This window comes from Sus scrofa, chromosome 8 (assembly GCF_000003025.6).
Source record: "Sus scrofa isolate TJ Tabasco breed Duroc chromosome 8, Sscrofa11.1, whole genome shotgun sequence".
Taxonomy (NCBI): domain Eukaryota; kingdom Metazoa; phylum Chordata; class Mammalia; order Artiodactyla; family Suidae; genus Sus; species Sus scrofa.
Genome location: NC_010450.4, coordinates 279477 through 295692, shown reverse-complemented (window position 1 = coordinate 295692; position 16216 = coordinate 279477). Strand labels below are relative to the sequence as shown.

The 16216-nt window shown below is 50.0% G+C and overlaps 1 protein-coding gene across 8 annotated transcripts in view; it reads left to right on the top strand.

Moving 5' to 3' along the window:
• The window catches only part of GAK (cyclin G associated kinase), a 56172-nt gene that overhangs the window by 1297 nt on the left and 38659 nt on the right, over positions 1-16216 (top strand). For 3 of the 8 annotated variants that reach the window (XM_021100831.1, XM_021100837.1, XM_021100836.1), the window contains exons 2-3: positions 14783-14844; positions 15713-15772. In XM_021100831.1, coding sequence (XP_020956490.1) covers positions 14783-14844; positions 15713-15772 — 122 coding nt within the window. Of the gene's footprint in view, positions 1-2285; positions 2454-14782; positions 14845-15712; positions 16179-16216 lie in introns of those variants that run through there. The other 5 variants (XM_021100830.1, XM_021100835.1, XM_021100832.1 and 2 more) reach the window with 4 other exon arrangements.

Sequence of the window (16216 nt, the reverse complement as noted above, 5' to 3'; positions counted from 1 at the left end):
TGTGGTATTCTTTCATATCTGGGGTAGAACGAGAGTTGCCCCCAGATCAAATCATTTATTCTGAAAATGCCAGGGAAGTATTTTGATTCTTTAAGAAATTCAGAGTGGAGAGTACGTGATTTCTGCCTTGTGGAACTTTAAATAAGACACATTTTCTGATGAACAAAGGACAGTGCAATGCAGGGGATTCCTCTGGTGGGATAGACGGTGGGCCCAGCTGAGATGGGAGGGGTGAGAATGCACCTCCTGCCAGGGGCAGGGCCAGTGCAGAAGGGGAGGGATGGGAAGTGGGTCACACAGAGAAGGAAGCTCGTGCCTGTGGCATAACACCCAGGATGAAGAACAAGGAAATGGAAGCAGCCACTGTGGTTGTGCAAAGCACCTGCTCCCCTTGTTGTCTAGACACACCAGGAGGTGCAAGGTGCCAGTGAGATTAGGAGCTGTAGATTTCCTCCCCTTGAACTGAACCGGCGGCTTGGCTTCAGTTTCTAAAGCTCGCGAAGCTCCTTTCTGAGCTGGAATGCTAAGAAACCTGTTGTTCCCATCAAGTAGCAACCGTAGAACCTAGACTGGGGGAATTCAGGCTGTCTTGTATAAATATGTGGAAAATCCCAAACCCAAAACCCTTGGGTACCTGTATTGACAATTTCAGAATTCTTCAGGTTCTAGGAAGAGCCTGTGTATTCTCTCTGAGCTGGCACGCCGCCAGGGCAGTTGGGAAAGTGTTGCATAACCAAGTGCATTCGTGTATCTGGAGTTAAGGGAGTGAGTCCTCACGGTGGGATAATTAAGTCTTCAGCTAGCCTCACATCAGTTCGTGTTAGGTGTTGCCCAAAATGACTTTATAATAGATCAAGTTTTGCTCTCAAATGATTTAGGGGAGGGAGTGCCCATTGTTGTTCAGCGGAAATGAATCTGACTAGCATCCATAAGGACACAGGTTCAATCCCTGGCCTCACTCAGTGGGTTAAGGATCCGGTGTTGCTGTGAGCTGTGGTGTCCTTCGCAGCTGCGGCTTGGATCTGGCCTTGCTGTGGCTGTGGTAGGTCGGCAGCTGCAGCTCCTATTCAACCTCTAGCTGGGAACCTCCATATGCTGCAGGTGCAGCCCCCAAAAAAACAAAAAAAAAATTAAGAAAAGATTTAGGGAAAAAACATTGGTTTTCATAGCTTTGACATGTGCACTTGTAGCCTGAAATGGGTTGTTGGGCAGAACTGTGGAGCCAGGTGATCTTTGCAAAATGTACTGTTAATTTTCACTTTAATTTAATTTTGTTTTGTTTTTTCAGGGCTGCACCCATGGCATATGGAAGTTCCCAGGCTAGGGGTCCAATCAGAACTGTAGCTGCCGGCCTGCACCACAGCTACGGCCTCAGCAATGCCAGATCCGGGCTGTGTCTGCCACCTACACCACAGCTCACAGCAACGCCGGATCCTTAACCCACTGAGCAAAGCCAGGGATCGAACCTGCATCCTCATGGATCATAGTTGGGTTTGTTAACCACTGAGCCATGAAGGGAACTCCTTCACTTTAATTTTAAAGCTAGTTATTGGGAGTGCCCACTCTGTCAGAAACACCCAGTCCAAGTGGACTGTAGGATACGTTCTGTGTGGCCTCTTGTCATGGATTCTGCCTGCTGCTGCTGCCTTCTGCTCGCGGGGTGGCTGGGATGGGCTGCTGCTGCTGCTGAGACGTGTCTTTGCCCTGCTGGCGGGCGGTCCACTCTGCAGGGGTGGCTCCACTCTGTGGATGCTGCTGTGAGGTGGGTGATGGTGCATGAGCAGCTCTCGGGAAATGGGTAGGTCTGGAGTCCGTGTGGTCAGAGGTTATGAACTCGAGTCCGCACCCGTTTGCTGGGACATTTGTGTGCACTGTGTGGGACCAGTGGTCTCGGGGAAACTCGATGTGGTTTCTGCTCAAGAATTCGCGTTCCCTCCGGGTCAGCCCTGGCCTGCGAAGCCGTGAGGGCACGCACACCCTACACCAGCTCCCGGGCCCCCAGTTGACAGTCCTGGCCCTCCACCTGCTGTCCTCTGGCTGCTGCCTGTGGCGGGCCCCCTCCCTTCTCCGCATGGTCTGTTGTGACCCAAGGTGCCAGGACCTAGGGGCAGTCGAAGGCGTTGTGATAGTCAGGGCTCTTGGCTGCAGGTCTCGGATGGCGCTGAGGTTGGTGTGAGGGGGGGAGAGGCTCTGGGCCTCCTCGGCGGGGCCCACCTCCAGGGCCTTGGGGCAGATCGTAAAGGCCCGTCAGGCTGTGGTGGGTGGCCTGCCCCTCTTTCCCCCAGGAAGTGCGGCTGGTTTCGGTGTTGGGGTGTCTCCTCCCTGGACCCTTGGGGTCTTGGCAGCCTCCTTTCTCCGCACCTGACCCTGGACCAGAGGCCTGAGTGCGGGGCTGTTCCCTCCCAGGGAGAGTCCCAACTGGATGTTTCCCTTTTGGACGCCGCAGAGCACAGGTAACCAGGGCCTTTGCAGCAGGGCTTGGGGCTCGAGCGGCAGGACATGGTGGCCCATGCTTTGTGCCTGAATGATCACCCTTTCAGCTTGCCCGCCCGTCCCTTCACTGACTCGTTGGCAGCTTTAAGGCCAGCCCTTAACAGTGGGGCTCGCACCCGCCATGCAGTAGTAACAGCACAGCAGCACTCATGGGGTCCCGGGTCCCGGCGGTGATGAGGCCTGGGCCATCGGGAGCTTGCCAGAGCCATCCGGCTTGGTGGTGGGGTTGGGGCAGGAGCCCAGGAGAGGCTGTGGCCTGGGAGAAGGCCTGGGTGTGTCCTGCAGGGAGAGGTGTCCAGAGGAAATCGAGGTCACAGAAGCTCTGGAGCAGCTCCTTGTGGTGGCCGTGGCTGGGGGGCGGCATGGGGCCGCGAGCTTTTGCACTGCCCTGCTGACCGCAGTGCTTCTCCAGTTTGTGGCTGCTGGTGTGTGAGTGCCTGGAGTGGGCACTGGGGAAGGCAGCTGGGGGCAGAGGTCACTCAGGGGGATGGACACTTTGGGGGAGGTTTTCTGGGGAAGGTTGGGGGCGCTCTTCTTCCTCTGGTTGGCTGGACCAGCGCTTCACCCTGGACCCCCTCTGTGCACACGGAGCTCCCTGTAAGTTAGGGAGTGATGGCGGGCGTGCGAAGCAGCGAACTGGAGCTGTGCTCCGGCAGAGTATCTGTTTCTTAGCAACAATGCAGGTCGATAAACCTTTTAAGATCCCCTGAACTGCTTCCCGTGGCTGCTGCCCCTGTCTCGGGCAGCAGTGTCCCCACCTCACCCTGCACCTGTCCGGGGCCCCGTGCTGTGGGAGGGTCATCCCCAGCTCTCATGGAGGCCTTGCCAGACCGCATTCTCCCCACCTCGTACTCATTTTTGTGGGAAATGTTATTGCACTTCTCTGATTGGGAGTTGGGCATATTTCAGTGCTTGTCAGCTGTTCAGGTGCCGCTTCTGGAATTGCATGTTCATACGCTGTGCCTGTTTTTCTGTGGTGCAGCAGGTTAAGGATCTAGCATTGCTGCCGCTGTGGCGTAGGTTGCAGCTTTGATCCCTGGCCTGGGAGCTCCCACAGACCTTGGAGTGCAGCCAAAAAAGAAAAAAAAATGTGCTGGAGTCCTTCTCCTGCACAGGACAGGCTTGAAGTGCAGTGACACGTGGACCCACCTGCACAGCAGATGCCTGGGGAGAAAAGCTGGCTGTCACCCGGAAGACCTCCTGTGCCCCAGTTGCCCTCCTGGCCAGGCAGCCGCTGGCCCCGGGTCCCCTCGTGGGAACACTCTGTGCACTCTCCCCGGCCGGCTCTGTGCTCCCTTTACTGCTGCACCTTTGGGTGTTTCTGTTTGAGGCTGTTATGAGTCAAGCTGCCAAGAATGTTTTTTGCAAGATTGGTGTGTGTGTGTGTGTGTGTGTACCCACGCTTCCCGTTCTCTGGAGCAGAACAGCCAGATGTGGGTTGCCGGCTCTTAGGGGCTAGGGTGGACTTGACCTGGGACAGCCAGGCGCGCTCCACGCCTCCCCAGCCTTACTGTCTGTCTTGGCGATTACACCTGCTCTCCGCAGTGCTCAGCGGGTGGCTGTGCGTGTTCTCCGTCACACCGTGTCGGACCCTTCGTCACCAGCCAGTTGGGTATCTTTCGTGTGTGTACTATGTTTGTTAAGGTCTTTTTCCACTTTTTATTGGGCAGGAATCGTGGGAGTTTTCTCTGAGTACGAGTTTTTTTGTAACACACACACACACACACACACACACACACACACACACACACACGGAAGGGCAGGTGAGCCATTCCTCAGCCCACAGCATACCCGGGAAGGACTGCGCAGGGCGAGGTCCTGGCTAGTGGTACTATTTTTATGGAAACTCTTACTTTCGAGGTCCTGTAGATTTACGTGTGGCTGTGAGAAGTGGTGCCGAGGTCCACAGCAGCGTCTGGAACAACTGGCGTTGCCATCACAACCAAGATTAGACGCCTCCATCCCCAGGAGGGTCCTTGAGCCTCTCGTAGCCACACCCCCTCCTGGATCCTGGAAGCATCCTTTATTCTCCTCTGTCATTTGGTCGTTGGAAGACTGCTGAGTAGATGGAATCGCCCATGGGGTAGCTTTTTGGAATTGGCTTTCGCACTCAGCACAGGTCTCTAGGGACTCATCCACGTCGTCGTGTCCACAGTTTGTTTGTTGCTGCTGTGGCAGGGTGTTCTGTGGCGCAGGTGTACCGTTCACCCACTGAAGCTCATCTGGGTTGTTTCCAGATTTTTTTGGTAATAGAAATAAAGCTGTTATAAACATTCACTTACAGGGTTTTGTGTGGATATGCTTTCATTTTTCTGGAGTAACTGCCCAGGTGCTGGGTCCCATGGCAGTTGCATGTTTTGTTATTTAGAAAACTACCACCCTGTTTCCTAGAGTGGCTGTGCTGTTTTCACATCCTCGCCAGCAATGGACAAGCTGGCCTGCTCTAAAAACCACAGACCGGGTGGTGTAAGCAACAAATTTATTTCCTTGGTTCTGGAGGCTTCAAGTCCAAGATCGAGGCGTTGGCAGAGCTGGCTTCCGGGCGGTCTTTCCCTGCGTCCTCTGCTTCTAAGGACGTCAGTCCTGTTGGATCGGGGCCTGACTCTGACGACCTCCTTTAGCTTTAATTACTTCCTGTACGCCCTGTCTCTGGATAAAGTCACCTTGGGCTCAGGGCTTCCACACGTGACGGCTGAGGGGACACAGTTGAGTCCATTACAAAGAGTGACCCGTTTCTCTGCGTCCTTGCTGGCGTTGTGTGTAGTCTTTATTTGGTGACGCTAACAGTGACACCACGCCTCGGCTTCAATCTGCGGTTCCCTGGTGGCTAACGATGTGCCTGTTCTGTAGGTGAAATGTCTCTTTGCCTATTTTCAAACTGTCTTTTGTTGTTGTGGGGTTGTGTTTTGTTTCTTTTTGGCCCCAGCATGCAGTGTATCGATGTGAGATCTCAGTTGCCAGAACGAGGGATTGAACCTGCGCTGTAGCGGTGAAAGGGCTGAAAGCGCCGAGTCCCAGCCGCTAGCCGGGGAACCCCCCGTTGTTGAGTTCTGAGAGCTCGTTGTATCCTGTAGATATGAGGCCTGTGTCCGATGAGGTTTGCCAGTGTGTTCTCTCAGTCTGCAGCTTGTCTACCAGTCTCTGCGTAGGATCTGTTGCAGATCCAAAGTTTTAACTCGGACAAAGTCTGTTCTATCACTTTTCCTTCTACGAATCCTGCTTTTGCTGGCAAGTCCGAGGGTTCTTTGTCCAGCTCTGCATCTCCAGGATTTCTCTTCTGTGCTTTTCCTAAAAGGTTCATGGTTTTGCATTTGTGCCCTGAGATCATTATGGTGTAAGGTGTAAAGTTTATTTTATTTATCTATTTTGTCTTTTTGCCTTTTCTTGGGCCACTCCCGCGGCATACGGAGGTTCCCAGGCTAGGGGTCGAATCGGAGCTGTAGCCATCGGCCTACGCCAGAGCCACAGCAACGCGGGATCCGAGCCGCGTCTGCCACCTACACCACAACTCACGGCAACGCCGGATCCATAACCCACTGAGTGATGCCAGGGATTGAACCCGCACCCTCATGGTTCCTAGTTGATTCATTAACCACTGCACCACGACGGCACCTCCAGGTGTAAAGTTCAGATCAAAGTTCTTCCTTTTGCCTCTCGCTGACCAGTTGCTCCAGCACCGTTTATTGCAAACACGGTCCTTCCTCCATGAACTCATTTTGCGCCTTTGTTAGAACTCATATGGGCTTATTTGTGTGGCTCTATTTCTGCGGTTTTTCTCTTTTGTTCTGTTGATTCATGAGTCTTTCCTTCCGTCAGTACCACACAGTCTTGATTACTGTACCTATAGCACAGGATTTGAAATTTTTGAGTATGTATATCTAATATGTGTATATACGTTTGCTACGTGTGTGTTCATATTTCCGAGTGTGTGTGTACGTGTGGAAAAGTTTCAAAACTGTAGGAAGGTAGAAAGAGTAGCAGAACAGGTCTCTTTGTCCCTGCTGTCGGAGGTAATAAGTATTAGCTTTAAAAAATGGTGTTTGGCTCCAGAGCTTTTCTAACCATTTAGGCATCACGGATGTTGTGAAAGGGTCTGTCGACCCTCTGCCTCCCGGTTGCATTTCGTTCTTCTTTCTCTTTTGAGAGGCAGCCATCCCATGAATTTAGTGCAGGTCCTTCCTGCTCATCTTTTTATTCTTCCTCTGCCTGTGCCTCTTTCATAGACAATACAAAATACCACGTTTGGGGGGTTAAACCTAAGTGACTGTTGTAACATCTGAAGAGATTTTGTTGTGATCTGCTTATTTGCTCAGTGCACATTTCTGGCTGTGCACACTGGGTCAGACACTGTTCCGGGTACAAGTGTAAACAGCCTGGATGAAACTTCTGCCTTCTGAGCTTACAGCCTAGTGGGAGAGACAGTCAGCAGGCGCCCCAGCGACTGTGTGATAGAGCGCCAGTTATCAGGAAGCTGGGGAGGAGGCTCAGGGAGTTCCCATTGTGGCTCAGCAAGTTGAGAACTGGACTAGTATCCACGAGGACGTGGGTTCGATCTCTGGCCTCACTCAGTGGCTTGAGGACCTGGCATTGTCGCATGCTGCGGTGTAGGTTGCAGATGCGACTCGGATGTGGTGGTGCTGTGGCTGTGGCCTAGGCCGGCAGTTGTAGCTCTGATTCAACCCATAGCCAGGGAACTTCCATGTGCAGCATATGTGGCCCTAAAAAAAAAAAAAAAAAAAAAAAAAAAAAAGGAAGAAGAAGAGGGGTCAGAATTGGAGATGGGGTGTGGCCGGGGTGCAGGGCGAGTCGGGCGGGCAAGTGATGGAGAGCAGAGCCTCCTCGGCTGAGAGGGAGTGTGGCCAGCGTCCCAGGTGAGGTGCCCTGCGCGGGGCTGTGGTGAGAGGGGCCCTGGAGAGTAGTGGGCTTGGTGGGTTTGAGGAAGTGCAGAGGTCTCCGGGTGGCTGCAGCTGAGAGAACCCGACAGGCTGGGGAGAGGCCGAGAGCTTAAGGTCACTCTTCAGCCCTAGAGTTTTTCCATAGCGTCTTTGGGGTTCTCTGCTGAACAGCCATGTCATCTGCAAGTAAGAACAGTTTTAGTTCTTCCTTTTTTTTGTTTTTGTTTTTTGTTTTTGTCTTTTTGCCATTTCTTGGGCTGCTCCCGCAACATATGGAGGTTCCCAGGCTGGGGGTCGAGTTGGAGCTGTGGCCATCGGCCTCCACCAGAGCCATAGCAACGTGGGATCCGAGCTGCGTCTGCAGCCTACACCCCAGCTCACGGCAACACCAGATCCTTAACCCACTGAGTGAGGCCAGGGATCGAACCTGCAACCTGGTTCCCAGTCAGATTCGTTAACCACTGAGCTATGATGGCAACTCCAGTTCTTCCTTTCTGATCTTGCTGCTCTTTGTTTATCTTTCTAGCTTCCTTGCAGCGATCAGGCTCACTGGTAAAATGTTGTATTACAGCTGTGGAGCAGACCTCCTTGTGTTATTCTTGGTCTTAGAAAGAAAACACCTTTAAGTCTTGTGTTAGCTGTAGGTTTTTCATAGTTGCCATTTCTCAGGTTGAAGAAGCTTCCTTCAGTTCCTAGTTTGCTGGACATTTTAACATTTTTACTATTTTAATAAATGGTGCATGGATTTTGCAATGGACAGATGCTTTCTCTGTGCCTCGCGAGGTCATCTGCCTTCCCCGGCTGTTAAAGGCATGCACCAGAGGGATTGCTTTTTTCGTGTTGAACCAACCTTGCATTCCTGGAGTAACTCTCTTGTTGTTGTCCTGGTGTGTCCTTGCTGTTTATACCAGTCACTTTTCTGCTCTTTTCCTGATGATTTTTCTATGTTAATGAGTGATTTTGATCTGTAATTGTATCTTCATTGTCTTCTCTGCCTTGAAGAATAGGCGGGGTCTTTTTTCTCCTCTTATCTTGGCAAATATTTTGTACAAGATTGTTAGGCTTTACTTAAATGCTTTGTAGAATTCACCAGTGAAGCCATCTGTTTTCTATTTCTTTCTTATGAATTTTGATTTATTTCCTTTCATCCGTTTATCTATATATTTGATTTTTAGGGCTTTACCCGCAGCATATGGAAGTTCGAAGTTAGGGGTTGAATCGGAGCTGCAGCTGCGGACCCACACCACAGCCACAGCAATGCTGGATCCCCAACCCACTGAGCAAGGCCAGGAATTGAACCCCGTATCCTCATGCACACTAGTCAGATTAGTTTCCACTGAGCCACAATGGGACCTCCTCTATGGTTTTATTTATGACTGTAATTTTTAACTGTTATGGTGAGATAAAATGACATGCAGAAACTTGCATACATGTCAAAACACTTGAAATGGGTACGATGTATGTCTCCCTCCGACTGGGTCTGTGTCCGTATTCAGCTCCGTCTGGTGACTGTCCCTGTGACCATCACTCCTCTTCCCTCCAACCCTCTCCTCCCATCCGCAGCCCCTGGGCCACCGCCGATCGGCGTTTGGTTACTGTGTATTCGTTTGTATTTTCCAGGGTCTTCTGCAAAGGAAATCATGTGTACACGTAACCCTCTTTCCGGCCCTTTTCCTCGGGTAGTTGTTTCGCGAGTCCTCCTGTTGCTGCATGTTCACGGGGTGCCGTCGCCGGGTTCCCCACGGGGGGAGCTGGGTTAGCCATTCACTGTTGATGGACTCGTGGGTGGCCTCCAGTTTGGGCCGGTACCGACGGAGCCGCTCGGAACATTCATGTCAAGTCTGTGTGTGTGTGTGGGCTTTCATTCTTCCTGGGTGGATGCCTGGCCGTGTGATGGCAGGGCTGTCGTCCCAGTGTGTGCCTGCCTTTTAAAGAAATCTCCAAACTGGTTTCCAAAATGACGACACCATTCTGGGTGTGCCTGCTTCGCGTCGGTCGGTTTCAACAATTTTAGCCGTTCTAATGGGTGATTGTATTTTTGTGGTTGTGTTTCGCGGTGTAAATGTGCATTTCCCTGTGGGTAATGACACTGAGCATCTTCTCAGGTACTTACTTGCCAGCTGTTTATCTTGGTTGAGGGTCTTTTCATATGTTTTGCCTGTTAAAAATGTTATTGAACTGAACTTTGAATTTTTTCTATATTTTCTAGATAGCGTTCCTATATCAGGCGGTAATTTGCAAAGTCCATTTAGGAGCTTACCTTTTCACCCTCTTAACAGTGTATCCCAAGACCCGGTAAATCATCCTTACTGTAGTGAAACCTCTCTGTCGTGTTTTGCTTTTGTTTTTTTTTTTTGGTCTTTTTGCTATTTCTTGAGCCGCTCCTGCGGCATATGGAGGTTCCCAGGCTAGGGGTCCAATCGAAGCTGTAGCCACCCGCCTACACCAGAGCCACAGCAACGCGAAATCCGAGCCGTGTCTGCAACCTACACCACAGCTCACAGCAACACCGGATCGTTAACCCACTGAGCAAGGGCAGGGACCGAACCCACAACCTCATGGTTCCTAGTCAGATTCGTTAACCACTGCGCCACAACGGGAACTCCATCTTTGTCGTATTTTTCATTTATGGCTCATCCTTTTGTTTTTGTAACTAAGAAATCTTTGCCTAACTTAGGGTTTGGAGAAATAAAATTGATGTGTTGCTTTTACATCTGACAGCTTTCCCAAGCTCATTTACTACTTACAGTAGCTTTTGGGGGCTTGTTTACGTACTGATGTTGTTTGCAAAGAAAGACATTTTTCCTTCTTCCTTTTCCTCTCTCTTTTCTTTTCTTCTCTTTTCTTTTCTTTTCTTTTCTTTTCTTTTCTTTCTTTTCTTTTCTTTTCTTTTCTTTCCATTGTGGCCGCACCTGCAGCATATGGGAAGTTCTCGGGCCATGGATTGAATCCAAGCCACTACTGTAGCAACACTGGATCCTTTAACCCATTGCATGGGGCCAGGGATCAAACCCGCACCTCAGCAGCAACCCATGCCACTGCAGTAGGATTTTTAACCCACTGCATCACAGTGGGAACTCCTCCTCCTTCCTTTTCAATCTGGATGCCTTTTTTTTTTTTTTTTTTTTGACCAAGCCCATGGCCTGGGTCAGGAATTGGTCTCCAGCACAGCAGTGACAATGCTGAGTACTTAATTGCAAGTCCTCCAGGGAATTCCTTGGGTACCTTTAACTCTTTTCTTGCTGATTGCACGGCCAGCACTTCCAGCATGACCCTATAGGCGGTGGAGAGTACAGAGGTGTTGGCCTTGTCTCTGATCTTAGAGGGAAGCAGCTGGTCCCCCCCGTCCCCGCCGAGTGAGACACTTGCCCTTGGTTCCTCAGAGATGCTCTTCATCAGGTTGAACAAGTTTCGTCTATTCCTAGTTTGATGAGAATTTTAAATTTCATGATGTGTGTTTTCTACTACAGGAAGCTACAAAAAGCTAAGCAAATATGACTAAAAAAATCAAATTACATTTATTTTCAATGATAAAACAGTTCTACTTAATCGTAATGTTTTATCCTTTTTTATAAATTGTTGGGTTTGATTTGCTAATATTTCACTTCACTTCGAATTAACAGTTTGTAAAGAATTCTTTTGTCCCTGTTCACGTGTGATACTGGTCAGTAGTTTTCAGAGAACTGGCCTCAGTCATGTTGATTCCTCTCATTGATCTCATTCGTACGTTCATCGCTTTCCTGCCTCTGAAACGGCATATTTAGAAGGCAGTTTTATATAAATTGAAGTCATCATTGTTGCAAAAGACAAATTGCTAGCCACAAGTCCAGTTTTTATTTTATTTAGTAAAGATCTTTTTTAAAGGTTTTATTGAGGAGTTCCCATCGTGGCTCAGTGGTTAACGAATCCGACTAGGAACCACAAGGTCTCGGGTTCGATCCCTGGCCTCGATCAGTGGGTTAAGGATCCCTCGTTGCCGTGAGCTATGGTGTAGGTCGCAGACATGGCTCGGATCTGGCATTGCTGAGGCTGTGGTGCAGGCCAGCAGCTATAGCTCTGATTCGACCCCTAGCCTGGGAACTTCCATATACCTTTTTTTTGCCTTTTCTAGGGCCGCTCCCGTGGCATATGGAGGTTCCCAGGCTAGGGGTCTAGTGGGAGCTATAGCCGCTGGCAACGCGATATCCGAGCCGCGTCTGTGACCTACCCCACAGCTCACGGCAACGCCAGATCCTTAACCCACTGAGCGAGGCCAGGGATCGAACCCGAGACCTTGTGGTTCCTAGTCGGATTCATTAACCACTGAGCCACGACGGGAACTCCTGTAGTGTTCGTTTCTGCTGTACAACAGAGTGGTTCAGTTATACGTATACACACATCCATTCTTTCTCAGATTCTTTTCCCATATAGATTATCACAGAATATTGGGTAGAGTTCCCTGTGTCGTTCAGCAGGTCCCCATTGGCCACCTGTTCCATATGCCAACAGTGTCCATTTGCCAGTCCCAAACCTCCAGCCCCCTGCACCTGTCCCCTTTGGTAACCATATGTTTGTTTTTAAATTCTAGTTTCTGTTTTGTAAATAGGTTCATTTGTCATATTTCAGATTCCACATAAAAGTGATATCATATGGTGTTTGTGTTTGTCTGACTTACTTCACTTAGCTTGATCATCTCTAGGTTAGTCCGTGTTGCTGCCAATGGCATTATTCCATCCCTTTTTGAGTAGCTCTTACTCACAGCTGAGTAGTAGTCCACTTGTGTATATGTACCGTATCTTCCTTATCCATTCTGTCAGTGGATGTTTAGGTTGCTTCCATGGCTTAGCTGTTGTAAATATTGCTGCAGTGAACATTGAGGTGCACGTACCTTTTCAAATTAAGACTTTTTTTCTGGATATATGCCCAGGTGTGGGATTGGTGGATCATATGGTCGTTCCATTTTTAGTTTTCCACAGTGGTTGTACCAGTTTACATCCCCACCAGCAGTATAGGAGGGTTCCCCTTTCTCCACACCCTCTCCAGCATTTATTGTTTGTAGACTTTTTTCTTTTTTCCCTTTTGGCTGCCTGGTGGCATCTCGAGTCCTTGGGATGGGATCAGTTCTGAGCCACAGTGGTGACCTGCGCTGCAGCTGTGACAACGCTGCATCTTTAACCCACTATGCCCAGCTGGGGATTGTGGTTGTGTCCCAGTAGTCCTGAGACCGTTGACCTGTTGCACTGCAGTGGGAGCTCCTGTTTTTGGACTTTTTGATGATGGCCGTTCTGACTGGTGTGAGGTGATACCTCATTATAGTTTTTAAAAAGTTTTATGGCCACACGAGCAATATATGAAAGTTCCCTAGGCTAGGGGCTGACTCTGAGCCACAGCTGCAACCTACGCCACAGCTGCAGCAATGCTGCACCATTTAACCCGTTACACTGGGTCAGGGAAGGAACCCTTGCCTTGGTGGTTGGTGACTGGAGCCCCTGCAGTCGGATTCTTAACCCACTTTGCCAGAGTGGGAACGACCCCATTGTACTTAGGATTTGCATTTCTCTAATAATTAGTGATGCTGAGCATCTTTTCCTGTGTTTTTGGCCATCTGTATGTCTGTCTTTGGAGAAATAGCTATTTAAATCTTTTGCCCGTTTTTTGATTGAGTTGTTTGTGTTCGTGATATAGATTGACCTCCATGAGGTATTGTATATTTTGCAGATTAATCTCTTTCCAGTCACTTCATTTGCAAATATTTCCTCCCAATCTGTGGGTGTTCTTTTTGTTTTATTGTTGGTTTCCTTTGCCCTGCAAAAGATTTTGAGTTTAATTAGGCCCCGTTTGTTGTTGTTGTTGTTGTTTGTCTTTCTAGGACCACACCTGTGCCACATGGAGGTTCCCAGGCGAGGGGTCCAATCAGAGCCGTGGCTGCCGGCCTACACTACAGCCCCAGCAACTTGGGATCCGAACCGGATCTGTGACGTACACCACAGCTCATGGCAACGCTGGATCCCCAACCTACTGAGCGAGGCCAGGGATCGAACCCACAACCCCATGGTTCCTAGTCGGATTCATTTCCACTGCACCACAGCAGGAACTCCTGTTTGTTTTTGTTTGTTTGTTTGTTTGTTTTTCATTACTCTTTCTAGGAGGAGATCCAGAAAGATATTGCTGCAGTTTATGTCAGAGAGTGTTCTACCTATGTCTTCCTCTTAAGAGTTTTATAGTATCCAGTCTTATATTTGTCCTTAATCAATTTTGAGTTTATTTCTGTGTATGGTGTTAATGTTCCAATTTCATTCTTTTACGTGTAGCTGTCCAGTTTTCCCAGCACCATGTATTAAAGAGGCTGTCTATTCTCCATCGTGTATTCCTGCCTCCTTTGTTACAGGTTAACTGAACATAGATATGTGGGTTTATTTCTGGACTTTCTATCCTGTTCCCTTAATCTTTATTTCTGTTTTTGTGCCAGTACTGTACTGTTTTGATAACTGTAGCTTCGTAGTATAGTCTGAAGTCAGGGAGCCTGATTCTTTCAGTCCTATTTTTCTCTGGATTATTGTAGCTTTTGGGGGTCTTTTGTGTTTCCATACAAACTAAAACATTTTCTGTCCTGGTTCTGTGTAAAATACTGTTGGTACTTTGATAGGGATTGCATTGCGGCTGTAGATTGCTTTGGGTGGTCTACTCATTTTGACAGTATTGATCCTTCCACCCCAGGAGCATGGTGTCTTTCCCTCTTCTGGTGTCATCTTTCATTTCTTTCAACAGCGTCTTGCAGTTTTCAGAGGACGGGTCTTTAGTCCCCTTAGGCTGGTTTATTCCTGGGTGTCTTATTGTTTTTGACATGGCGGTAAAGGGGAGTTTCCTCATGTCTCTTTCTTGCCTCTCGTTGGTGTGTAGAAACGAGAGGGATTCCTGTGTATCGGTTTTGTGCCCGGCAACGGTGCTGGGTCCACTGATGCGCCCTGGCAGTTTTCCGACGGCATCTTCAGGCTTTTCCGTGTGGAGTATCATGATCTCTGCACACAGGGACAGTTTTACGTCTTCTTTTCCAGTTTGGATTCCTTTTCTTTTTCTTCTCTGATTGCCATGGCTACGGCTTCCAAAACTGTGCAGAATAGACGGGGCCAGAGTGGACCTCCTTGTCTTGTGTCTGATCTTAGTGGGAATGCTTGCAGCGTTTCACCAGTGAGAATGATGTTCGCTGTGGGTTTGTCACATGTGGCCTTTATGATGTTGAGGTAGGTTCCCTCTGTGCCCACTTTCTGGAGAGGTTTGTTTGTTTGGTTGGTTTGTTTTGTAACCGTAAATGGGTGTCGGATTTTGTCAAAAGCTTTTTCTGCATCTAAGATATTTTTAAAGCTCGTGGTTAAAGCCCACAGCACTGAACTAACGTATCTTTTTCTCCCTTGCAGGCGGGTTTGCGTTTGTCTACGAAGCGCAGGATCTGGGAAGCGGTCGAGAGTACGCGCTGAAGGTAGTGAAGGCGGACAGCGTTCTGTGGGGTGTGGGTGTGTTTTAAAGGAGTTATCTAAGTGACAGTGTTTTCAGAGAGGTACACCTATTCTGTATTCTGTATGTCTTTTTTATAGTCTGTGTTAGCTTGTTTTACTTGTTCCTTTTTTTTTTCCCCAAACGGCCACACCTGCGGCATGTGACTCTTAGGCTAGGGGTCAAATCGGAACTGCAGCTGCAGGCCCACACCACAACCACAGTGACACTGGAGCTGAGCTGCGTCTGTGACCTACGCCACAGCTTGTGGCTGCTGCTGTGGTGTGGGGTTCCATCCCTGGCCTGAGACCTTCCGCAAGCCGAGGGTGCAGCCAAGAACAGAGGCGTGGTTTCCAGCTTTGGGCTGGGGGCTTGACGGGCTGCTGGTGGAGAGAAGTGACTTCATAGTCTCAAAACCAGCAAAGTTAGGGTTCCACAAATACAGGAGTTTTGAAGGCCACTTGTAAAATAATGTGTTCACAGCCTGGCTGTAAATAGGGGGTCACGGGGTGGGAGCAGGGTCGGGACCGTCTGGGACGCTGGGCACACGGCTGGTTTGTCCTGAGTCTCGGAGGGCGCGCTTGGCTCTGGGGGGTGGTGGCCTGTGTACTGGGACTGTGGGATCCAGAGCTGGACGCACACCTCTTGAGAATCTCTAGCCTGTTTGGAGAACGGCCGCTTAGTTTTAGTTTTCTTGGGTCCTTAGATCCGAAGGGCCATTTCCAAGTGTCTTTCACCTTCTGTCAAGTTTCTCCCCGCGTCAGATGTTAAGACACAGTCGGCGGGGGAGCTCTTGGACACAGAGCGCAAAGATTAAGGCTTTGTTTTTTCTCGCATGGTCTCTCCTTATGCAGAGGTTGCTGTCCAACGAGGAGGAGAAGAACAGAGTCATCATTCAGGAAGTTTGTTTCATGGTATCCTTTTCCGGGGAGAGGAGTTTTCTTCTTTGTGCTTCACTCTCGGGGTGATGGTAAGAGATTCCCTAGCGTTGGGCCTGGAGGCGTCGTTCTGCCCAGAGGTCTCCGAGCCCAGGACAGCCCCTTGCCTCTGTCCTTCCATCTGCCCCTTTGGACCTCCTGCGGCCCGCAGGGCCCCTCGCCGGGCCTGGCTCCTGCCGGCCTCCATGTGGCCTCTCATCAGCCCGTGTGTCCCTCTCGCCCTGCCCAGAGCGCTTGGGTCCCGGGCGTCCGTGCCCGGCCTCCTCTTCTCTGTCTCGAAGCTCTGTCCACTGCGAGCCTGCCGGCCTCCTGGGCCTCCTTGCCCTTCGCATCTTCGCGTGCGCTGTGCCCTCGGCCTGCCGTCCCGCCGGCCTCTGGTCAGGTGTGTGGCTGGCGCGCGCGGGGGGGGGTGTCTCCCTC